The sequence below is a fragment of the Mizuhopecten yessoensis genome, unplaced genomic scaffold, assembly GCF_002113885.1.
Source record: "Mizuhopecten yessoensis strain PY_sf001 unplaced genomic scaffold, ASM211388v2 scaffold4373_2, whole genome shotgun sequence".
Lineage (NCBI taxonomy): Eukaryota > Metazoa > Mollusca > Bivalvia > Pectinida > Pectinidae > Mizuhopecten > Mizuhopecten yessoensis.
In genome coordinates, this window is record NW_018405514.1 from 176,291 (window position 1) to 201,465 (window position 25,175).

Genomic DNA, 25,175 nt, shown 5'->3' on the forward strand with positions numbered 1-25,175 from the left:
AAAACCTGTCGGTACGATACTTCAGTAAAACCTGTCGGTACGATACTACAGTAAAACCTGTCGGTACAATACACTACAATACATACAAGATCTAGGGTGGTGATATTTGGCAAGTTGCATGCTAGGATGAAGGGCTATGAAATTTGTTCAAATAAATGACCTTGTTAGACTTTCAAGGTCACAGGGGTCAAATGTGTAAAAATCGTTTAACAGGTTCTTTTCAAAGATACTGATATTTTGTAGCTTTATTTAGGTGCACTTTTAAGGTTACAAGTGATTTATACCAGGTATGCAATGCATGCCCATTGGGCCTCTTGTTTTGGCTACAAAATCATGTCAGATAGCATTCAGAGTTGTAGGAGACATTTTGTACTACCGGTATGTTAAGTGTTGGTACACTTAAGTTTCACTGAAGCAGAATTTCTCTGTACTGCCACTTTTAACACCACCATATAGTGAGGAGAGAGCTACACAACTCAAAATACAATTGACATTCACTTACACAAATTTATTTCATGTGAACATTAAAATTAAAACCAGCATAAATATTTTGATCTATAAAATTCTATTTGCAATTAAACCTTATGAAACGTTGATACCAGAGGTATCAAAAAGCATTCTGAAGTTGATTAAAGGAACATTTGACAGCGATAGCTGCATTATAGTACAATGAAATGGCTCAATTCACCCTTTGGATCAATGTCCCAGCTTAAAAGTAGTACAGTATATGTTATCCACATACACATCCCTACTGTAACAAGATACAAGACATGTCAAAAGGGGAAAATTGGCACACTGAAAATGTCCACTTCACAGTTGTAATAAAATGGCTTACTACCGCTATACTAAAACATATAATACACTTATGTAATTCTACACACAACCAGTTACATTTACTTACCCACCTAAACATCCAAACAAACAGCCACTCGTTACCACATCAATCAGTATTTAACAATTCACAACAGTCACACTACACATTGCTATCAACATTTTATCATTTACACACCAGTACAAAATCTCACTCCATGTACTCCATCTACCTCCATTAGCGTCCTGCTCCTTCCTACTTAATGTACTATAGTTGTATTTATACATAATAAGTTACACGATAGAGTAGCTTATATCTGGATCTGTAAGGTTCACTCTGTCAGGTTGTAGCAGTTTTTATAAATAAACAGATGAATAGGTTGCGTCTGCGATGATTCCCTGTTTTATAATGTCAGTACTCAATACTGAAAGCTGGGCATTCAGTCTTAAACAAAACCACTGATTTCTAACATTTATCACATAGTGCTACTGTATCACGTGTTAAAATGGCAATGATATTTTCACACTTAGAGCGAGAAAAGTATAGTTTGTTAATTGTTATGTTGACAATATCACTACATATTGATATCACCATTTCATGAAAGGTCAAACATAGAAATTTGAGCTGCATATCATACTTGATTTCCTTCCGTATTTTTGAAGATCATTTTCACCTGCTGAGTTGAATAGAACTTTGAGTAGAAGTGCCAAATTGTGGTCTACATTTGACGTGAAAATGCAACCACCTCATCAATTACCCGTTATGCAGTAAACAATTAACTAGAATCTTTCTCCAAAAGTAACACTTTCCTAAACAGGAATGAATGGTTGTCCCAATAAGTACCGTGCTCTCATCCATCAAGCATATAGCGGATTTTGTCCGTATTTTTCCATAAGCAGAAAACAGAAGCAAGTCCAAAACCAATAGCACCTCCCCTGAGCATTTTCTTATAACCATCTGTAATATAAATAACATAAATTAATAAACAGATGAAATCTGAAGAAGTTCCTAGGAAACATTCACACAAAACTGATGTCCTGTCAAGTACAGTGAAACCTTGATATATGTTTCATTTCATTAGCAATCTCACCTATTGCCACAATTGATTAAGTGTGTGTTTTCTTTTTTCTCTTGGTGGCTGTGTAACAAATCTTACAGTAGTGTGGTCATACAATGAACATTTAATCTGCCCATTCCTGTTTTTCAGTAATTTATTAGTGTTTGGTTTCACTTCTCCTTAAGACCAGTGAACTTGCTATTCAGCTTGTGTAGCATAGTATCAGCAAAGTAGAAGTTACAAGGGCTTCTCTTGAGAGACTAGTTTTTCTACCAGTAAAAAGTTCACTTAAAATACACAATGGTTGCTCATTACAGATTTGTTGTTTGTTTCTGATTATGAATATATGTAAAATCACAGTCTTTAAACTTAATAGTCTTTCTTTGGAGCAAGTTTCAGCAGGAACAGCTACTGTAGACTTACCAGCCATTCTGTATAGAGCTCCTGTGGCGGTGGCTGATGAGAGGATGTTGATTTCTCCTTCCACTCCTGTGGATTTAGCCACTACTATTCCTAGGATACTGTACACTACAGCTAAAACACATACAAAATACTTTTACTTTCAAATAAACTTTGGATACTATGAAATGTGTAGTTTTCTTACTTTCAATCTTAAAGCTTTTCATGGTATGGATTTTTTTCTCATTTTCAATGATACTACAATATCTATGTTTTATAGTGTGCCCATACAATAGTGTGCCCATACAATATCTATGTTTTATAGTGTGCCCATATGTTCTAGCATGCATAATTTCATAATGATTTAGTAAATGTTAAAAGTTTGAACTTCCCACTGCTCAAAATTTTCCACTTTTAGGACATACATGAAAAGTAATCAACCTAAGACCCTAATGGATCAGTTGTATTCACCTAATATCAATTGTACATAACTTAAATTTATTTTGTAATATCACCACACATGTTACAAATAGAGTATGTTTGGAAATCTATGAATGCATGAATTTCGATAGTGATGTATGTACAACAACAAAACAATAATCCAAGAATTGGAAGTTAAAACTTTGCAAATACAGTAGAAGATGTTTTTTTTTAATTAATTTTGTGTATCACCCTAGTCTGTTATTCCCTGACAAGTACCTGATTGTAGCACTTTATCTACCCACCGACAAAATACAGGCGAGTTTGGTGTATATTGACCAATTTTAGCGTGATGGATTACCTGTTTACCATGGGATGACCTCATATACAATTACATTTAACTGTTCTCATATATACACTATACCGAACAATCATAACCATGGTTCTATACATTGCATTGGACTGTCAAACCCATAGTTCTATACATTGTACTTAATTGTCATACCCCTAGTTCTATATATTACATTGGACTATCAAACCCATAGTTCTATACATTGTACTTAATTGTCATACCCCTAGTTCTATACATTACATTGGACTATCAAACCCATAGTTCTATACATTGTACTTAATTGTCATACCCCTAGTTCTATATATTACATTGGACTATCAAACCCATAGTTCTATACATTGTACTTAATTGTCATACCCCTAGTTCTATACATTACATTGGACTGTCATACCCATAGTTCTATACATTACATTGGACTATCATACCCATAGTTCTATACATTGTACTTAATTGTCATACCCCTAGTTCTATATATTACATTGGACTATCAAACCCATAGTTCTATACATTGTACTTAATTGTCATACCCCTAGTTCTATACATTACATTGGACTGTCATACCCCTAGTTCTATACATTACATTGGACTATCATACCCATAGTTCTATACATTGTACTTAATTGTCATACCCCTAGTTCTATATATTACATTGGACTATCAAACCCATAGTTCTATACATTGTACTTAATTGTCATACCCATAGTTCTATACATTACATTGGACTGTCATACCCATAGTTCTATACATTACATTGGACTATCATACCCATAGTTCTATACATTGTACTTAATTGTCATACCCCTAGTTCTATATATTACATTGGACTATCAAACCCATAGTTCTATACATTGTACTTAATTGTCATACCCATAGTTCTATACATTACATTGGACTGTCATACCCATAGTTCTATACATTACATTGGACTATCATACCCATAGTTCTATACATTGTACTTAATTGTCATACCCCTAGTTCTGTATATTACATTGGACTATCAAACCCATAGTTCTATACATTATATTAAACTGTCATACCCATAGTTCTATACATTGTACTTAATTGTCATATCCATAGTTCTATACATGACATTGGACTATCAAACCCATAATTCTATACGTTGCATTGGACTATCAAACCCATAGTTCTATACATTGCATTGGACTGTCATACCCATAGTTCTATACATTACATTGGACTGTCACACCCATAGTTCTATATATTACATTGGACTATCAAACCCATAGTTCTACACATTACATTGGTCTGTCATACCCATAGTTCTATACATTACATTGGACTGTCATAACCATAGTTCTATACATTACATTGGACTGTCATACCCATAGTTCTATACATTATATTAAACTGTCATACCCATAGTTCTATACATTACATTGGACTGTCATACCAATAGTTCTATACATTACATTGGAATGTCATAACCATAGTTCTACACATTACATTGGACTGTCATACCAATAGTTCTATACATTATATTGAACTGTCATACCGATAGTTCTATACATTACATTGGACTATCAAACCCATAATTCTATACATTAAATTAAACTGTCATACCCCTAGTTCTATATATTACATTGGACTATCAAACCCATAGTTCTATACATTATATTGGTAAGTCATACCCCTAGTTCTATACATTACATTGGACTGTCATACCCATAGTTCTATACATTGTATTTAATTGTCATACCAATTGTTCCCAGAGCCTGTCCATGAAACGCTGCCCGCTTTCCAACTGTATTAACCCAGCTGTGAATATGAGAGAACGACAAATTTTATAATCTTGCAACTAATACAACAAGAGTACCGCGGGGCGGAACAAAATACGCCAGTCGAATGCCATATAGTATTATATACTTTCTTACATTGAAATAAGATCTACATCATTCTAAGAGTGGTTAGCTGATATGCTATAAAAAAAAGTAGGAGAAAATCTTCAGACAAAAAATCAAATACTGAAATGAACAAAGGGCAATAACTTTTGGCAAAATTGTCGAATCATAATTCTTTTAAGGGAGACACAACTTCATATCATGATTATCATGTATACCAAGTTTCAAAGAGATAGGTCGAAAAATGTAGGAGGAGATCTCCGGACAAAATTCAAATACTGAAATGAACAAAGGGCAATACCTTTTGGAAAAATTGTCGAGTCAAAATTCTTTTACAGGAGACACAACTTCATATCATGATTATAATGTATACCAAGTTTCAAATAGATCGGTCGAAAAATGTAGGAGGAGATCTCCGGACAAACAAAGTTTACGCCGGCCGGCCGGCCAACGCCATACCATAATACTACCGTCAAATTTGACAGTCGTATAAAAATGGCATTCACAGATTGTTTTATGAAGCTTTTATATGAACCAAGTTGCCCTTCTAGATCTGTACATTATCATAACATTAATTTCAAACTACTCAATATTACTGATAATTAAACAAAACTATTGTTTGATTTAGGAAATAACTAATATAAAACCGAAGATTTTTGATAGTGTGAATATTGGCACGACAAATATAACTGATAAAATTGAAATCCTTCCCTGCCCATACATTCCCTGGTATGCCACTGTGCTCTGCTACTTACTCTGTATATCTAATCCTGGCTGTCACATCAGTCTGCCCATGTTTCTTCCACAGATACGTTGCATTCAAAGTTCCATATAAACCACCTGCACAATCAATGTCATGCCAATATACAATCAATGGTAGCATAATTGTTAGAATTTCAAAGAGCTTGTAAGTAAAGCCAATTTGCCAACTCTCCTAGTTCCTACTTAGGAGGGAGAGTCCTTATTTTGAACTGTTAAATTTAATATTTTCACCAGTGAACTTGCTAAACAACTCCTATATTCTATGATCTAACGATATAATCTGAAAAACTCAAAAACTGTTACTGGTTATTTTGTCCCTAGGGGTTTATTAAGACACATTTTATTAATATTTTTGATTTTTCAGAATGCAGAATCTCCCCATAGACGTTTCAAAATGTTGACAAGTATGTTAAGGGATTGCAATAAGTATTAAAAATAACAGAGCAATTACAAACTGTTTTCTTTCTATAAATTCAATGCTTTATGACTTTCTTAGAAAATTTCTGAATCCTTGAAAATTGTAAAGATACAGTTGCTTAAATACAACTTTCAGTAACAAAGACTTCAAAGCATTAAGATAAAATAAAAATAAGTCCCAAGGTATATTTTTGTCGGTAACAGTATTATCCCCACCTAAAAACAGGAATATATAGAGACAATCTCTTACCTGCAAGAACTGCACCACCTATTTGTGAAAAGGCTACTTCAAATCTGCCTCTCTGCTTATCAGCTCCCTCAGGAAATATAAATTCTGCTTCACCCTGCAACACAAAGAATAACTTGAGAGAAAGGCTGGTATTCTTATCCCAATGTTGAGTTAAAATAATGCAATTCAAGCTCTAGAACAATGGACCAAATAACACACTTAGTCAGAACAATGAGTTGTATCATTTCATATGGACCAAATAACACACTTAGTCAGTACAATGAGTTGTAAAATGCATCATTTCATATGGACCAAATAACACGCTTAGTCAGTACAATGAGTTGTAAAATGCATCATTTCATATGGACCAAATAACACACTTAGTCAGTACAATGAGTTGTAAAATGCATCATTTCATATGGACCAAATAACACGCTTAGTCAGTACAATGAGTTGTAAAATGCATCATTTCATATGGACCAAATAACACACTTAGTCAGTACAATGAGTTGTAAAATGCATCATTTCATATGGACCAAATAACACGCTTAGTCAGTACAATGAGTTGTAAAATGCATCATTTCATATGGACCAAATAACACACTTAGTCAGTACAATGAGTTGTAAAATGCATCATTTCATATGGACCAAATAACACGCTTAGTCAGTACAATGAGTTGTTTCATTTCATATGGACAAAGTGTCTAAGTCATTAACAGGCCAGGAATTTTCTCAAATTTCCCGATACTAAAAGTTAACTTATCATGTCAACAAGACTTTTCACTCATTAGGTCATACCTTGACAGAGGAACCGATTAGTTTTTAAAATATAGTTGCAACATGTTACATACATACATTGTGAAATGAGTAAAATTTCATTTGATTTCTGGACAGTAATTTAATTCAGTTTGGAAATAGTTTAATGACATTTTGAAAAGCGACCATAGGTTATTGTACCTTAGAACTGTTAACATTATATATGGGACAATTAAGGTGACTCAGTGATACCATTGACGAACAGTTCCAATATATAAAGGTTTTGTGGTACATTTGTCCAGCCATTGTTTGACAAGTAAATAATACAGTAATTTAAATAAGGTAAATAAAGAAATTATGATCACAGAATATATACCTGGCAATGACTGTTAACTATTCTCATCAGCATTACTGTCAAAAGCTTATATTCATAAATGACGGTTTAAATACCATTTTACTGGTAGCATTCACATTCGTACAAAAATGGACTTCACTTATCTGCCTTAAATATATATACTCACTGTTTTAATATAACTAGGGTCAAAGTTCATATATGGTGACATAACCCCAGCTTGGCCTGCCGTGACTGAAATGGAAAACAAAAGAAAATCATTGGAAAGCAAGGTTATATACTTCATTTCTGTTTCTTTGTCAGATTTTCATCAAATAGAGTTGTTACCAGTTTTTTCCCACAAGTTTTGGGTATTATTTTCCTTTATTCATTTAAGTTATTTTTTTAAAGTTAAACTACAAACAATTTTCCAAATCAGAAATACACTGGTTTATTGATCAAATCTTAATCAAAGGATGGTTAACATATTTCTTTATTGGTTTGTTAGTTAATATTTACAGTTGATAAACTATTTGAGAAACTTGCCCTAATTTGATTGATTAGGCAAACTTTAAAATCATCAACACACTACAAATACAACTGGAGTCTGGTTTTCATTATACATTCTGTATTAAATGTCACACTTTGTAAGATTCACAATGAGCCATCATCATCAAACAGGGATTACAAAAAATGTGCAAGTGTATCATTATCATCAATGACCATGAAAATACTAGAACTGTAAGCCAAAGGCCAACTAATACCCCCGGCTCCTATATAAACCAGAACTGTAAGCCAAAGGCCAACTAATACCCCCCACTCCTATATAAATGAGAACTGTAAGCCAAAGGCTAACTAATACCCCCGGCTACTATATGAACCAGAACTGTAAGCCAAACGCCAACTAATCCCCCCGGCTCCTATAAAAACCAGAACTGTAAGCTAAAGGCCAACTAATACCCCCCCCGACTCGTATATAAACAAGAACTGTAAGCCCAAGGCCAACTAATACACCCCACTCCTATATAAAAAAGAACTGCAAGCCAAAGGCCAACTAATACCCCCCCCTCATATATAAACAAGAACTGTAAGCAAAAGGCAAACTAATACCCCCCACTCCTATATAAATAAGAACAGTAAGCCAAAGGCTAACTAATCCCCCCGGCTCCCATATAAACCAGAACTGTAAGCCAAACGCCAACTAAGACACCCGGCTCCTATATAAACCAGGACTGTAAGCTAAAGGCCAACTAATACCCCCCCCGACTCGTATATAAACAAGAACTGTAAGCAAAAGGCAAACTAATACCCCCCGATCCTATATAAACCAGAACTGGAAGCCAAAGGCTAACTTATAACCCCCGCTCCTATATAAACAAGAACTGTAAGCAAAAGGCAAACTAATACCCCCGACTACTATATGAACCAGAACTGTAAGCCAAACGCCCACTAATACCCCCGGCTCCTGTATAAACCAGAACTGTAAGCCAAACGCCAACTAATACCCCCGGCTCCTGTATAAACCAGAACTGTAAGCTAAAGGCCAACTAATACCCCCGGCTCCTATATAAACCAGGACTGTAAGCTAAAGGCCAACTAATACCCCCCCCTCATATATAAACAAGAACTGTAAGCCAAAGGCGAACTAATACCCCCGGCTCCTATATCAACCAGAACTGTAAGCCAAACGCCCACTAATACCCCCGGCTCCTGTATAAACCAGAACTGTAAGGCAAAGGCCAACTAATACCCCCCACTACTATATAAACCAGAACTGTAATCCAAAGGCCAACTAATCCCCCCGGCTCCTATATAAACCAGGACTGTAAGCTAAAGGCCAACTAATACCCACCGCTCCTATATAAACCAGAACGGTAAGCCAAAGGCTAACTAATACCCCCGACTACTATATGAACCAGAACTGCAAGCCAAAGGCCAACTAATACCCCCGGATCCTATATAAACCAGAACTGCAAGCCAAAGGCCAACTAATTCCCACCACTCCTATATAAATGAGAACTGTAAGCCAAAGGCTAACTTATACCCCCCGCTCCTATATAAACCAGAACAGTAAGCTTAAGGCTAACTAAGGCATTGCATTACAAAGCAATCCAGTCACCTTCCAGTAATCATTTCTTTATTGGGTGAGCTGTACACTTATTTAAGCATATATATATAGGTCACTCACATACTTCCTGTACCCCCTATTAATGCCAAAACATTTGGAGAAGTTGTGCAGGCTAGCATTTTTCAACAAAGGGCATAAGTCGGTAAGAAAGGTCAGAAGAATTTATTTTTTATCCGAAAGCACAATATTAGATGATAGTTTTCAGTTGAAATTGGCCTCGTAGATTTGGAGGAGTTGTTTGGACAAGGATTTTTTAACTAAGGGCAAACTTTAACTTTGTAAACAAGAGGCCCGATGGGCCTGCATCGCTCACCTGGTATTAATCTCACACTTGTAATCTTAAAAGCGGACTAAAATAGAGCTACAGGCAGAATATCAGTGTTTGATTCATAAGAACATATTAAAAGATTTAAAACGATGACGCCTGTGACCTTGAATGTCGAACAAGGACATTAGGTTGAAAATGGGTCAATGTCATTCATTTGAACAAACTTGGTAGCCCTTCATCCCAGCATGCTACAGGCCCGCTTTCAGTACCCTGGGCCTTTTGGTTATTGAGAAGAAATGGTTTGAAGATTTTAAGACATTTGTCCCCGTCACCTTGAAAGATGGTCAAGGTCATTCATTTGAACAAACTTGGTAGCCCTTCATCCAAGCATGCTACAGGCCCAATATCAGTACCCTGGACCTTTTGGTTATTCAGAAGAAGTTGACGACGGACGGACGAAGGACGCCGCACCATGCCATAAGCCATACCATGCCTAAAAATTGACACCGGACAGAGGACGGATGGGGGATGGATGCCGCACCTCTGCCCCGGCCGGGTATTAAATCGATCTCATGCCTTGTAATTGCAGCAAGCCCGGTGTGAATCACACCAGGGCGATTTTAGAATTAATTGACAGCACATTGGTCAACATCCATAAATAAGGTTGTAGTATGAACTATTTCTGTTGATATCCTGCACAACATAAAGTTAAACTCTGCCTAAAATGTCGTTAAATTATCAAGTAAACGTAGCAAGCGTAATCGAAATCTGAATTGACAGTCTGACTGCCTTTTTTCATCTCCTTCTACACATGTCTTATCTAGTTTTAACACAGGGTCCGGGTGGTAATCTATTTGCTTAAAAAGTTTGTTGACACTTCAAACAGAGATTGATAAAATATATTCAATAGACGAAAGGCACAGAGTGAATCTGATGAAATGCTAACAGCTTAGTTACGTCAATGTGACATTGGTCAAAGACGAAGTAAATGTATAGTGTCAATTCGTTATTAATTGTTGTACTACAGTACATTTATCATTAATTATTACCTGGTACATTAAGAGTTGGGTCTCCCGCTGAGTATGGAGCGAAAAATCTTGATTTGTTTCGTTCTTGATCCATTTTAGTTTATGTAAAAGTCTAATAGAAGTGAATCTCGAACATGTGGGCATTTACACCGGAAGTTGTCTTTTACGGAATAACTCGGGTGTTTTCTTTCACACAATGGTAAAAAAGCAGATAGTTACCGAATAAACTTTTCATCATTTAAGATCATTTGAGCTAAAACAAGAATTATATTTCAAGGAACGCTACTCAAGATTATACAAACTTATTTCTAGACCTACATTTAACGTAAGATAAAAATAGAATATTTAAGTATTCCACTTCCTGTTTGTAAGGGTCAGGGTTCAAGGCTGACAAGTATCTCCACATGGTTCCGGTTTTGCTGTGTTTGTTGTTAACAGGTAAAACTCTATCTCTTATTTGTACCATGTCTCAACAGCAAGTTTAACATACACGCATGAGAATGATAATTTAATAACAAGGTAAATATTACAATATAAATATTTTTTAACAGCATGGCCAAATGATAGTATTACCTTGATTACCAGTACTGTAAAGTAGCAACTACACACATTGAGACCTGAGCCTCATGAGGATTATAATAGTCACAGTGGCAATTATGTCTCAAAAGTATTATCGTGCCGATAAAACCTCCAATACTCTTTATGTAAACAGGGATGTATATCAATACAGGTCAAGTACACCCTGCCGATTGAGCTATATGAGTCCTCAAGGATCTATACTGGGGGCCTCTTCTTTTTAACATTTTTATCAATGACATGTTTTTATATGTAAAGTCATCAAAATTGTACAATTACGCTGATGACAACACTGTAAGTGATACAAACAGAGACCCACAAGTTTTAAAATCAAATATAGAAAAAGATTGTGTACATTTAATGGAATGGTTTGAATCAAATCATATGAGGGCAAATCCTGAAAAGTTTCAAGCTATATGCTTAGGAAAGAAATCTGTTGATATTTTTAAATCTTTTAATATTGGAAATGTAAACATTGAGCCAGAAGCTGTAGTTATACTCCTCGGAGTACATTTTGACTCCATGGTAAATTTTGAATTTCATGTCTCCGAACTATATGTACAAAAAAGCCTCACGACAACTAGGTGTTCTGAAGCGCTTAGGCAATTTTTGACGAAGCAAGGTAGGAGTGTGATATACAACTCTTTTATTGTCTCAAATTTTAATTACTGCCTTCTAGTTTGGCATTTCACCAGTATGAGGAGTGTTAAGAAACTTGAAAAGACACAGGAGCGTGCTCTTCGTTTTATCCACAATGATTATGTCTCCTCTTTTACTGATCTTTTAATATTGTCCAATGCAGATTATTTACATGTAAGAAGACTTAAGGATATGGGATGTGAAGTTTTTAAAAATCTGAACAAACTTTCTCCTGATTACATCCATGATCTTATAAAACTTAAGTCTTCAAATCATAAACTAAGACAGGAGAATTCGGCAGAGGTGCCTAGAGGTGGTTTTTTTTTTTAATCCACACTATGTTAGTGTATATCATGTCAATTTTTACCCTTTGCTATAGTAGCATGTATGTATAATACACTTGCATAGATTACAGATAGTATTTTAACATTCACTGTAGAAACTCATCGTTCATAAATATATGTGTCAAACCTCTGAATTTTATATAATAATAGGTATACATAATATAAATAAGTGTCAAGCCTTGTGATAATATTTAAAAATCAATTGTGCAATTGATTCTAACTTACATGTGATATTACCGTGTATTTTTCTGTAATGAAAAAATGGTCTGCTATGCTATTTATATTAACTCATTACTACTAATACTATTATTACATTATGTTATTGTTATTTTATATACTTGTGTTTGTCGCAATAATAGCTCTCAAGAGCTAATATTCCATGTTGATGTGTATGCGACTCTTAATAGAGCTTCTTGTATCTTGTATCTTGGGTAATAACCTATATTTGGGGAACAGTTACCCATCTGAGTAACAATTTTATTACTGAAATGGGGAATAAAGTAAAATAAAAACCCACCAAGTTCTTTTACATATTATAAACAAAAAAGGGTGCCTTCTTTCAACATAATCAAATAAAAAGTACAATGAGCTTCAATTGTGCATAAAAATATGTTTATTCAGTTTTCTAAATTTTTGTGAACATGACAAAATGTATCACCTCCATTGCTTATAGTGTGTTGTAGAGTAGCTATACTAAATAGCACAGAAAAAAATCATGCTTACCTGTCACATTTGCACTGAATGGCCCCATTGCCTACACACTGAAGTCAATGCAGAACAAAGTCAGTGATATGGTTTGTCCTTTTCACAAAACGTTAGACATCAGAATTGATACATTTTTGTGCACAAATGTACTTCATTGTGTTATTTATTGGATTTAGTTGAAAGAAAAACGCCCTTTTTTGCTCCAAGTGTTTAAAAGAACTTTGTGTGTTTTTATTTCACTTTATTCCCCATTTCAGTTATAAAATTGGTACTGTTCTCCAAATGCAGGATTATTACACCCTGAGCAGTCGGTACGCAAACGTAACAGTACTCAGTAGCTACTGGTATGTTTACCTGTACATATTTTGAAAAGTAAGGGAGACAAATCTGCAGAGTAAACGTCGGTTTACCACGACCGCGTAAATTACACCCGCACGTATAGTTTTGACCTTCGAATCGCATAATTTTCACCCTGCGTAAATAACCACATTTACAGTATGACAGCTACACTAATTAACTCAACCACCACATAAACAGAGGTCAATCCTATCCAACAGCACTACCAGTAGACCACATGTTACTAGCTCCCTATAGATCCATAGCTTACCATTATGTATTGATCCCTTAATACACATACAGTGATTCCTATATAGCACTCTATCATAAGTAATCCTAAGTAGCCATGCTTGGCCGAGTACTGTTATCAGTACCTCTGCTGCACTGTTACCAGCGCATTCTCCAGCAGAAGAAGTGAGCCGGCTGCCCAACTGTATCAAGACACTGATCCCCGTGAGAACCTCCTGTTTTATGCCACCAAGTGGCCTTAAAGATGATTGACCAACTGTTAATCTCAAACCCAGTCTCACCATCTAAAAGCTGAAAGTAACAGATCCCTGTCTGTTGATTTATAAACAACAATTATACTTAAAAAAGTAATACAAATGTGAGAAGTCAAAAACCTAACTTCTCACAGTACTATAGGAAGCACTTGTTGATGTTTTCTCCTATTGCTATATTATTAGCTCACTTGGCCCTTCGGGCCAAGTGAGCGTCCATCCGTCATCAGCTTTTTACTTCTTTTGATTAACCAAGAGGCCCAGGCTAATGATATTTGGCCAGTAGCATGCTGGGATGAAGGGCTACCAAGTTTGTTCAAATGAATTACCTTTGCCCATTTTCAAGGTCACAGGGGTCAAATATGTTAAAATCTTTTAACAACTTCTTCTGAATAACCAGAAGGCCCAGGATGATGATATTTGGCCATTAACATGCTGGGATGAAGCACTACCAAGTTTGTTCAAATGAATGACCTTTGCCTATATTCAGGGTCACAGGGGGGTCAAATATGTTGAAATCTTTAAATAACTTCCTCTGAATAACTAGAAGGCCCAGGATGATGATATTTGGCCAATATAATGATGGGGTGAAACACTACCAAGTTTGTTTAAATGAATGACCTTCACCTATATTCAAGGTCACATGTGTCAAATATGTTGGAATCTTTAAATAACTTCTTCTGAATAACCAGAAGGCCCATGATGATGATATTTGGCCAGTAGCATGCTGGGATGAAGGGCTAACAAGTTTGTTCAAATGAATGACCTTCCCCTATATTCAAGGGCACAGGGGTCAAATATGTTGAAACCTTTAAACAATATCTTTTAAATAATCAAAATATCTAGGGTGATGATATTTGGCCATTAACATGCTTGGATAATTATAAAGGGCTACCAAGTTTGTTCAAACAAATGACCTTCACTCATATTCAAGGTCACAGTGGTCTATTGTCTTAAAAACCTTTAATTGACTTCTTGTGTATAACCAAAAGGTCCAGGGTGATGATATTTGGCCAGAAGGATGTTGGTATGAAGGGCTACGAAGTTTGTTCAAATTTATGACTTTTGCCCATATTCAAGGTCACAGGGGTCAAATATGTTGAAATCTTTAAAAGACTTCTTCTGAACTGACCTTGACACACTTTCATGGTCACATCTGGTCCATAGTGCATAAATCTTTTAAGAGTCATCTTCTCAATATACAAAAGGTATATATAAGGCGGTGATATTTGACAAGTTGCATTCTGGTAGGAAGGGCTATGAAGTTTGTTCAACTTTAAATGTCCATGTTTGACTTTCAAGTTCACAGGAGTCAAATGTGTTTTATCGTTTAACAGGTTCTTCTGAAGTCAAGACACTGATATTTTTGCCTGTAGCTTTATTTTAGTCCACTTTTAAGGTTACAATTGTGAGATTAATCAAACAAAAACGTCACACTACTTCATCTGTTAATTGTTGGCATAAAGCATGTCAGGATGAAGGGTTATATCAAGTTTGTGCAAATGCATGACCTTGACCTACTTTCAAGGTCTCAAGGATCAAATATGTTGTAACCATATAACATCGTCATATTGAAAAAGGCCTAGGATCAGGCTATTTTGCCAGTAGCTTGCGGAGATGTAGGATAACAAACTTTGTTCAAATGAATTACCTTGATTCTATTTCAAGTTCATACGGTCAGGTCACATTGTTCTAGAGCAGTATTCAATGGACAAAAATCAAATCTTGTACATACAACATTTTATACTTTAATTCTGAAATGTTTATTTCCTATTTTCCTTCCAGGTTGATGCATATTTAAGTAAACCAAGGTACAACTAGATACAGAGGAGTTGACATCTGGTTAGATACATTTCTACAGTTATGGAAGTGGTTGATTCAAAAGAAATCATATGTGAGGATGCTGTTGAAATGAACAGTGATGTCACAGAACAAACCCTGTCATCTTCTCACATTCTCACACCAGATGTTGATAAGGAACCCTCGGCAAGTATTGAAAGCCAGGTAGTAGCAGGGTGTATAGAACCAAATAAAGGCAAGTGTGCCTCCATGGAAAAAAGATGTGATGAGAGCTTTACCATGGACACGCATACCAACATAGTCTCCGACTCCTGTGCAGACTCCGACATTGCAAAAGAAGCAGACAACATGGAAACGACTATGATTGAAAACAAAAATTCTGAGACATTAAATGTGGACACAAAGACCGAAATTGGGATGTCTGCAATGAACAGAGAAAGTTTGGCAAAGAGAGAAGAAAACCTGGAGACTTCAGAGACTGAAAACAAAAATTCTGAATCGTTAAATGTGGACACACAGACGAAAATAGGGATGTCTGCAATGAATGGAGACAGAGAAGAAAATTTGGAGACTTCAGAGACTGAAAACAAAATTTCTGAGTCATTAAATGTCCACACGCTGAACAAAAAAGAGATGGCCCCAGTGAGCGAAGAAAATAAAGCAAACAGAATAGAAAACCTGAAGACCACTGACACTGAAAATAAAAATTCAGAGATACCTACAGTCGACACTTTGAATGGGGATTACCCAGCAGGTGGTCAGAACAGCATGGAGACTACTGCTACAGAACATAAAGCTGATGTACTGCTGAAAATGGAGAAAGAGTACAGAGAACAGAACAGTTCTGACAGCGACTCGGACAGCAGTAGTAGTAGCTCCAGTAGCAGTAGCAGCAGTGATGAAGAGGAGGTCATACCTTCACCCAAGAGGTAATACAGTTGTACAGTTGTTTTAAGTTTGGGGGGTTTGTCATTAACCTAAGACATGCTTTTTTTAAATGGTTTTAATCTCCTGTCTATAACTTTGAATGTTTTGATGTATATCTATCTATGTCATACAGGGTAAAAAAAATATACATGTCTCAACAAAATACTTCCTATCGTGGGTAGCTTTCAGTGACCTCCTGGTTGCCTTCTTCAGTCTGTAGCTCAGCAGGGGATCTTGGTAAAGATTTTTGGTATTTGGAATCCAGCGGAGTGTGATCTTAAGCGCATGTGACTAGCGACAAGTCAAGATCTCTATATAGTGTTACCAGACTCATTTATTGAGAGTTGGTTTTGCTGACATACATCTGGGAATTTGGCACAACACTCGGTCCAAATAGGGAATGGAAATAGGTCCTTTCACTGGGTCTTTCTGCTGCTGTGTTGGTTCCATGCTAACAGGTTTGTACATGATGATTTGGGTGAGGGTTATGATCCCGCTGAGATTGTGTTCCAGATGTTGGTGGAGCCTGTCAACCTGCAGCTAACCGTAATAAGTTGTTTGGGTCTGCTTGTCTGTCATACGCACTGAATGACCGAGTGAGAGGGGGTGGCAATTATAACGTTTGAAAGATAAATATATTCTGACTGTACACATTAATGCAAAAGAGACTCTGGAATGTAGAGATGAAAATGTTTCCTTATTCATTAATGACATTTCTTTGTTTAATACAATAAAGTATGGTGTACAATTGTAACAACAGCTGCTGCTGCTGTAAATTCTTACCTGATATCATTTGATTTCAGAGCAACTCCAGTAACAGAGAAGGCTACCAACAAGATTCCCTTTGAAGATCTCAGAACTGAAGGAGAAATTTGTCTTGATGTGAGTTTGATATTGTTAATGTGGGATATTTCTCATACATTTGTTTGTTTCTGTATACATACATTCTTTTCGTACTAGCTATAAAAAAAAATACAAGTGATTTCTCCATTATTCCATTTCATTTAATTCTGTTGCTTTTTAAAATGACCATACATGTTAATAGGTTACTAGATAAACTTTCAAATTGTGTTGCCAAGTCTACAATTAAAAATGTTTTTCTGACCAGAATCTGCCACCAATAGAGGAGTTATCCCTGGACATTGAGGAAGGGTTAGAAATGGTGTCTGTGGGAACTGTCTCCAGTGTACTTGGAGTACTGGGTAAGTGTTGTCAAAAAACACATTTTCACAGGTCTGTGAAGTCTGTGCTGCATCCAATTACGAAGTTTTGCATACTTTCACTGTAGAGATAGAGTTTTATGGGATACATTGTCCAGTCTTGATACTTCTATCTATGAATTTTCATTTTAACAAGATGATGATTTATTTAGAATTTATGGCCTGGACAAACCTTTCAATATGGCCTGAAACACTTTACCTCATGATGTGACCTTGACCTTTGGAAAACAGATGAACAAGTTTTACACAACACATCATCCATTAGTGATACATCCATCTGTGAAGGTTTATAAAATATTCATGAGCTGTTCAAACTTTTTGGTGTCAATAATAGTAATAGGAATCAGACATGTACAGAACAATTTCCTATTCTCAGGTAGAGAACTAATGAATATATACATAGGTAAACTTAGAATCATCAGCTTTTCATACATCAGATGCTTTGAAACGTAATATGTTTTTACTTCTAAAACACATATAATCAGGTACAAGTGTGAAAACTCACAACTTTGTCACAACTTGAATTTTTGCAGAAAAAAAGTGCCAGGTTTATCTATATACATAAATGTAATGTATTCTGTTTTGTATTTCAGCAATAATTCAGTCTGCAGTTGGAGTGCCTGCTCTCAATGAGGACACCATCTTGTTCACTGAAGGTCCAAAGGCATTTGGCAGGGTAGGTTGTTACTATTGTAACAGCAAAATATGTAATACATGTACAATGTACAATGAAATCTGGGAATGCTGGCTATAAACACATGTGCCATAGGGAACAAAATGTTTGTCTGCGATTGTCATTGTTTCTCCTCTACCACTCTATTTAATTTTACAAAGCATGATGCAATAAGTAAGAGTTGATATAAAGAAAAACTTATCAGCAGCCCACCCACCCCAAACCAAAAAAAACAAAACTTTATTTTCACAAAAGTACGATGTACATATTGTTTTGATATATGGTATTATCTTATAGGAATTTTTATAAAATCACATTCAAATTTGTTCCATCCAAAATCTAGTTTTTTTATTATGTATAGGTATTTGAAGTGTTTGGACCAGTGAGTACTCCGTGGTATTCTGTGAGATTTAACACTAAGGCTGACATCGAAACCAAAGGAATTAAAAGTGGGATGCAAGTTTTCTATGCTCCACAAAAGGATGATTACACTAAATATGTGTTTGTCAGTTACCTGAAAAAGTAAGTATCAGCAATAAACTGTACAAAATGTACAACTGTGAGTCAAGTGCAACAGCCACTAGTGTTACCTTAACCTTTAGTTATCTAAAATGCTAGTGTAATGGTAATTAATGGTATTTGTTGCTTAAACCATTAGTGTGATGCCAAAACCATTAGTCTTACCTGTTGTAATAATGGTTGAAACTGCAATCACTAGTGTTTACCTTGTGTGTGGGTTAACACTGACATTGGTTGATATTTCCAATGTCTCGTAGTGTTATTTCTCTGTTGGTGTCATCCCTCAGAAAAGAAGGATCTCGGCACCATTGCAGAGGCAGACCTAGTTCAATTAATGTGTTGTGTGTTGAGGGAGGACAAGCCACATTTGACGTTGGGGAAAGTAACTTCCTTAAAGGGGAAAAAAATTGACCCATTTCTTACCATGAAAAATGTCATGATTTATCACCATACCAAACATTGATATATCATAACAAGAATTATCTGGTGGGGTTTGTCACTAGCAATGGTTGCAAAAGTGTCAGTTGTTACATTAGCAACAATTGAGATAAAGATAATTATCATCACTAGGTTATAGAATGTGTTGGAATAATATTTGGCTTTAAAACAGCTTCATGCCTTTACCTGAAAAGTTAAGGTCACATTGTTCTGGCCAAATGTCAATTCAGTGCACATATCTGCTTTTTGACCATAGCTTTTGTACATGTGAGCATTCAATTACTGGGTATGAATTATTACAAGGTCAAATCACTCATTCCTTAGCACAACTGCTTACATGAACAGTTTAGGTATATCTCTTTATAAAATATATATTTATAAGACCATACTTTTTATTTTAACACATCCTGTTTTTATTGTTTAGTCTGAAAGGATCTGATGCTTCATGGAAGGATGACAATGAACCACCAGAAAAGGTAATCACTCTTACTTCACTTATAAGTTACACTGCTCAAAATAAGGAAGCATCTGTTGTTTGCCTCATCGTATTTTTTTTATTGTTATCAACTCAGTAACATCTAGTGTGTAGATTTTTCGTAGCAATTATGTACGTACAGAAGTGTACAAATTTTGTGTATGGTAACCAGTTGTGCTGTAATTTTGGTGGACTTGTAATGGAACTTACAGTAGAGAGACCATAACACACAGCGAGCATTTCTTGTAACATAATTATCATACTATTTATATTGAATAACAGTGTATGGGTCAAATTCTTACAAAAGTGTTTATGTAAGTAAGACGATACATTTTATATTTTTCATATCCAGTATAAGGAATATTCTGATGATGATGAAGAAAGGGCATCAAAGTCCAAATCAAGAGCTAAAGATCGGTCCAAATTCAAAGACGAGGCTGACGCAAATGAAGGAGATCGGTTACCAGGTGCTAAGATCAGAAAGTCCTCGGTGAGGGGAACAGGCAGACCACAGAAACACTGGTAATTATATCTTCTCAAAAGTCCATAACATGCTCCAAGTTTTGATTCTAATAATTTATTAAAAGAAATTCACATCTATTGGAAGAATTAATATGAAGACGATTGAATACAAAAAATAAACAAATGTTTTAAAGCTTTTCAATAAAAGTAAAACATTCAACATTCAACATTAAAATCTATTAAATCAAAATGGTATTTTGTCATTCATGCAATAACTTGTATTGGTGGTCACTTTTATTATAAAGTAACATGTATTATATTTCAGGAAGGACACCGAACAGTATGGACAAAGTGATCAATCCCAAAATAGCTGGAATAATGGAGGTTTGTATGTGATGCATGAAATGATTTATTGGAGAGCTGTCAAAGTAAAACATATAAGGCAGATTATATACAGTCTTTGTGAACAGTATGATTGGCAGTAGTTCCCAGGCCTTATCACTTCCAAAGACATACAGATATTACTGTAGTGAAACTTCCTATAAAATTAACAATCATTAGGTTGTGTACTTTCTGTACCCTCATTCAAACTAGGGGTGCCTTTAAGATCACAGATTCTACATCAGTCGTCTATGTTGGATTGACTTGCTTATTTTAATTTTTTTGAATACTTTTTGTTATGACAGTATATAGTTTAAGAGAAAAAATGTTGCTTAGTCAGTGGTTAGCGCATTAAAAAATAAGTGTTTTTTTTTACCTATGAAGCAAGAAGATTCACAGTGAAATGGTAGATTTTCACCAGCTCTATTAATCCTGATACATTGTATTGGATTTGAAATTCACATTTTAATTGCTGTGTGGTGCCATCTTTGATTTCTTGTTCTTGTTCAATAATCTAGGATGTAGACAAATGTGTAGCCTAGCATTAAAGAGGAATGATATAATTAGACCTATGTCAAGGTCTTTTGTATGTAACTATACATCGTTACTGATATATTGTTTACTTACTACCCTAGAATCTGCACATTTAAAGTTCATTTATTACCTTAACATTTTGAATGGTCATTTTATTCTATTTTGCACAACTGTCTACCCCATACTGAATTTGCCCTTGTTCAAGGGAGATATAAAATGGGGCTAAACAGTAATCTGAGATTATTTCTAACTTTACCAGATGAATCCTACAACAGTAGAAATGGAGGTCCGCACACTGGTTACAGTAACCAGCAAGGGAGAGGAGCAGGTCCCAGATATGCTGGTCAGACGTATAGCAGAGGAGTAGCACGACCTCAACGGTTCAACTACCCCAGACCTAGGAGTCAGGGGCCCTTTGGTGGACCAGCCAATTTCCAGTCGGAGCCTTCTTACAACATGAACAGAGGTCCTAACCAGTATTCCCGGGATAATAACAGAATGATTTCCCCTGGTAGATTCTGTTCTCCAGATAGTCAAATGAGACACAACCTGCCTGTGGGGAACGCACCTTTTGGGTCAAATTTTACTAGTGGTGGTAATGAATGGAGCAACATGGATGGTTACAAACAGTATCAATCACCCAGACAACCCATTACTGATAACAGACTGATAATGAACCAAGACAATCAAATACGGAACTTCACGTCTCCTCCACCACCCTCCAGTTACAACCAGAATGGTGGTTTTGATATAAATCAGCAACATTTTGCACCCTCACCCCAATCTACACAACACATCTCTGCCTTTCAGTCCCCTCCCCCTTCTTTGAATACTAACATGAACCAATTTAATGGCCCTCCTCCATTTTTGCCTTCCTCCAGTAATGCAAAGAACAACAACAGTTTTATACCCAATCAGTCAGCTCCTCCCCCATCTATACACAATCTTCCAATGGGAAGTCAACAAATGACAAGACCCCCCTTCCCACAACATCCTACAGTATTTGGAGGGCAGCCTCACTTTACCCAGGGTCCAAGTGGTAGACAATAGTGATGCTATAAATCTTATTATTATCTAATAACCCATCATAATACTGTATTTTATCACATAGACCTACCTACAGTAAAATAAACTTTTAGATAATAAATTCTGTCAATAAGTGTACATTGTTAATATCTGATGATTGTTGTACATGTCTGGTACATTTAACAGCTGACGATTTGATAATTTGTTTACATTCTAATTATGTTTACATGTATAATTTGTTAACTACCAATAAAAGATGATACAAGCCCCCAATCAGAATATTTTGGTTATTTTTCATCAATCCAGATTTACTACATGTGCCTTATAGGATCATGTTTTACTTCAAAACCTTGAAACAAGGCAACACAACAATGAACCAATGTACGAACATTTTGTAGGTGAAGTAAACAAGTATATACCAAGTGGACATTACTATTTGCTAGATATCAGATGTTGGCCCCGTCAATAAAATCTTGTTTACTGTATATCATTATAGTGTGCATATGTACTACAAAGGACTAAGGAAGTGCTACAGTTCCTTTTTGTATCTGATGGTACAGTTTTTATACGACCGTCAAATTTTGACAGTAGTATTATGGTATGGGGTTGTCCGTCCATCCGGCGTAAACTTTTGTTTGTCTGGCAATCTCCTCCTACATTTTTCGACCGATCTATTTGAAACTCTTTTTTTTTGTAATTTGTTTTTTATTTTCAGTTTCATGTGCAATATACATCTTCATCAAATTAGCAGATATCATAGTCATCATTCATCAAGCATCATCCATCATAAACAATAGCCTCATTACCAACACATCTCACAGACATGCACCATCCTCATCATCATTCTCATCATCATTCTCATCATCACTTCTTCTTTTTTTATATAAAACAACATCTCATCATATTACATACAATGCATCAACATCATCATCATCATCATCATCATCAAAGTAATATCACAGTAATATCATTCAATATATGAAAAAAATACAAATCAACACTGGTCATTACCATAAATACTCGCATCATGTACATGTGATCATCATCCTCACTGTCATTATCAAGAAAACAAGAGGCCCAGAGGGCCTGTATCGCTCACCTGTTTATTTTGTTACATGCAACTGACATATAGGTAACTTAAGACCAAATTTGGTAACTAGAACACGACATCTTAACATCTCTTAAACGGTTTTGAAGATATTGTTGTTTGAAACTTGAAATTTCAATTTTAAAGCTTTTAACCTATATTGACCTTTGACTCTCGACTTGCACTTAAAGTTGACCTTTAACCTCATTACTGTAATAAAGAAAAAAATCACACAGCTTGTCTACATAACATACCCAAGTATCATGACTCTAGTCCAAATGGTTCTTAGGATATTGTTGTTTGAAGTTTTTAACATGTTTGACCCCAGTGACCTTGAAAGTAGGTCAGGTCGTTTTAATGAGGAAACTTTATAGCACTCCATCCCAGGTACCTACTGTAAATATCATGACCCTGGGCCTAATGGAACTTGAGAAGATTGTTAAAGCCTTTGACCCATGTTGACATTTGACCCCCGACTAGCATTTAAAGTTGACCTTTGACCTCATAACTGTAACTGAAAAAAATAATTGCACTGCTAATCTTTATAACATACCCAAGTATCATGACTCTAGTTCAAACAGTTCTTAGGATATTGTTGTTTGAAATTTTTAACATATTTGACCCCTGTGACATTTAAAGCAGGTCTAGGTCTTTTTAATGAGGAAACTTTATAGCACTCCATCCCAGGTACCTACTGCCCAAATATCATGACCCTGGGCCTAATGGAACTTGAGAAGATTGTTGAAGCTTTTAACCAAAGTTGACATTTGAACCCCGACTAGCATTTAGAGTTGACCTTTGACCTTATTACTGTAATTGAGAAAAATATTTGCATTGCTGGTCTTCATACATACCCTAGTATCATGACTCTTAGTTCAAATAGTTCTTAGGATATTGTTGTTTGAAATCTTTCACATATTTGACCGCTGTGACCTTGAAAGTAGGTCAAGGTCATTTTAATAAGGAAATTTTATAGCACTCCATCCCAGGTACCTACTGGCCAAATATGATGACCCTAGTTCCTACAGTTCTTCAGAAGAAGTTGTTCAAAAGAAAAAAATGAAGGACGGACTACGGACGACGCAGTACGGCATAAGTTCACATGGCCCTTCGGGCGAGGTGAGCTAAAAATATACCAGGCATGATTTCATCACATCCTCATCAGCATCATTCATTACCGCAAGTCATCCATACTCTATATCTCATCATTCCTACACATTATATTTTGATCACCTTTCACATGTCACATGACGCTCACGTCCTGACATCATGCACATAAAGTGGAGGGAGCAGTAACAAAACAAATATACAATAAATTGTCTATTGTATACCTGCAATGATATTAGTAAGGTCAGATTTACATGTCTATTGTATACCTGTAGTGATAAGTAAGGTCAGATTTACATGTCTATTGTATACCTGCAGTGATATTAGTAAGGTCAGATTTACGTGATTGTATATTGCACTATATTGACAGACAAGAGAAAGTAGGAAGAATTAAAGACGTTTAAAGAAAGGAAAGGAAAAAAAGGAAAAAAACAAAGAAAAAAAGTGGAATAAAAGGTTGGGAGGTAGACAAGACATTTTTCGACCGATCTATTTGAAACTTGGTATACAATATCATCATGATATGAAGTTGTGTCTCCCTTTAAAGAATTTCGATTCGACAATTTTTCCAAAGGTTATTGCCCTTAGTTTATTTCAGCATTTGATTTT

The 25,175-nt window shown here is 35.6% G+C and overlaps 2 protein-coding genes across 3 annotated transcripts; one reads left to right on the forward strand and one right to left on the reverse strand.

Annotated features, from left to right (window-relative positions):
* Positions 1–487: 487 nt before the first annotated feature.
* Positions 488–10,994, reverse strand: LOC110448891 (mitochondrial import inner membrane translocase subunit Tim23-like). The gene is made up of 7 exons (XM_021495377.1): positions 10,839–10,994; positions 7,584–7,648; positions 6,328–6,421; positions 5,654–5,738; positions 4,757–4,815; positions 2,292–2,402; positions 488–1,768 (listed from the first exon to the last, which is right to left on the reverse strand). Exons 1-7 carry the CDS (start codon positions 10,909–10,911, stop codon positions 1,662–1,664), a joined length of 594 nt encoding a protein of 197 aa, XP_021351052.1. The 5' UTR covers positions 10,912–10,994; the 3' UTR covers positions 488–1,661.
* A 164-nt stretch (positions 10,995–11,158) lies between these two features.
* Positions 11,159–22,667, forward strand: LOC110448890 (H/ACA ribonucleoprotein complex non-core subunit NAF1-like). 2 transcript variants are annotated; one of them, XM_021495374.1, is made up of 10 exons: positions 11,159–11,255; positions 15,703–16,646; positions 17,448–17,526; positions 17,753–17,846; positions 18,458–18,540; positions 18,899–19,059; positions 19,919–19,970; positions 20,322–20,491; positions 20,757–20,815; positions 21,606–22,667. In XM_021495374.1, the coding sequence occupies exons 2-10, from the start codon at positions 15,781–15,783 to the stop codon at positions 22,394–22,396; spliced, it is 2,355 nt and encodes a 784-aa protein (XP_021351049.1). In that variant the 5' UTR covers positions 11,159–11,255; positions 15,703–15,780; the 3' UTR covers positions 22,397–22,667. The 2 variants fall into 2 exon arrangements, with proteins under 2 accessions (XP_021351049.1, XP_021351050.1); XM_021495375.1 differs by lacking the exon at positions 11,159–11,255 and adding an exon at positions 11,266–11,336.
* Positions 22,668–25,175: the final 2,508 nt, after the last annotated feature.

What these genes read in the sequence shown, in the direction of transcription:
- LOC110448891 (XM_021495377.1), bottom strand. Translation starts at nt 10,911, where the DNA reads ATGGATCAAGAACGAAACAAATCAAGATTTTTCGCTCCATACTCAGCG. An exon ending in ACCCTAGTTATATTAAAACA is followed by an intron (nt 6,422 to 7,583) that starts GTGAGTATATAT and finishes TTTGTGTTGCAG; the next exon opens with GGTGAAGCAGAATTTATATT. An exon ending in AGGTGGTGCAGTTCTTGCAG is followed by an intron (nt 5,739 to 6,327) that starts GTAAGAGATTGT and finishes TTGATTGTGCAG; the next exon opens with GTGGTTTATATGGAACTTTG.
- LOC110448890 (XM_021495374.1), top strand. Translation starts at nt 15,781, where the DNA reads ATGGAAGTGGTTGATTCAAAAGAAATCATATGTGAGGATGCTGTTGAA. An exon ending in GTCATACCTTCACCCAAGAG is followed by an intron (nt 16,647 to 17,447) that starts GTAATACAGTTG and finishes ATTTGATTTCAG; the next exon opens with AGCAACTCCAGTAACAGAGA. An exon ending in AAGGAGAAATTTGTCTTGAT is followed by an intron (nt 17,527 to 17,752) that starts GTGAGTTTGATA and finishes TTTTCTGACCAG; the next exon opens with AATCTGCCACCAATAGAGGA.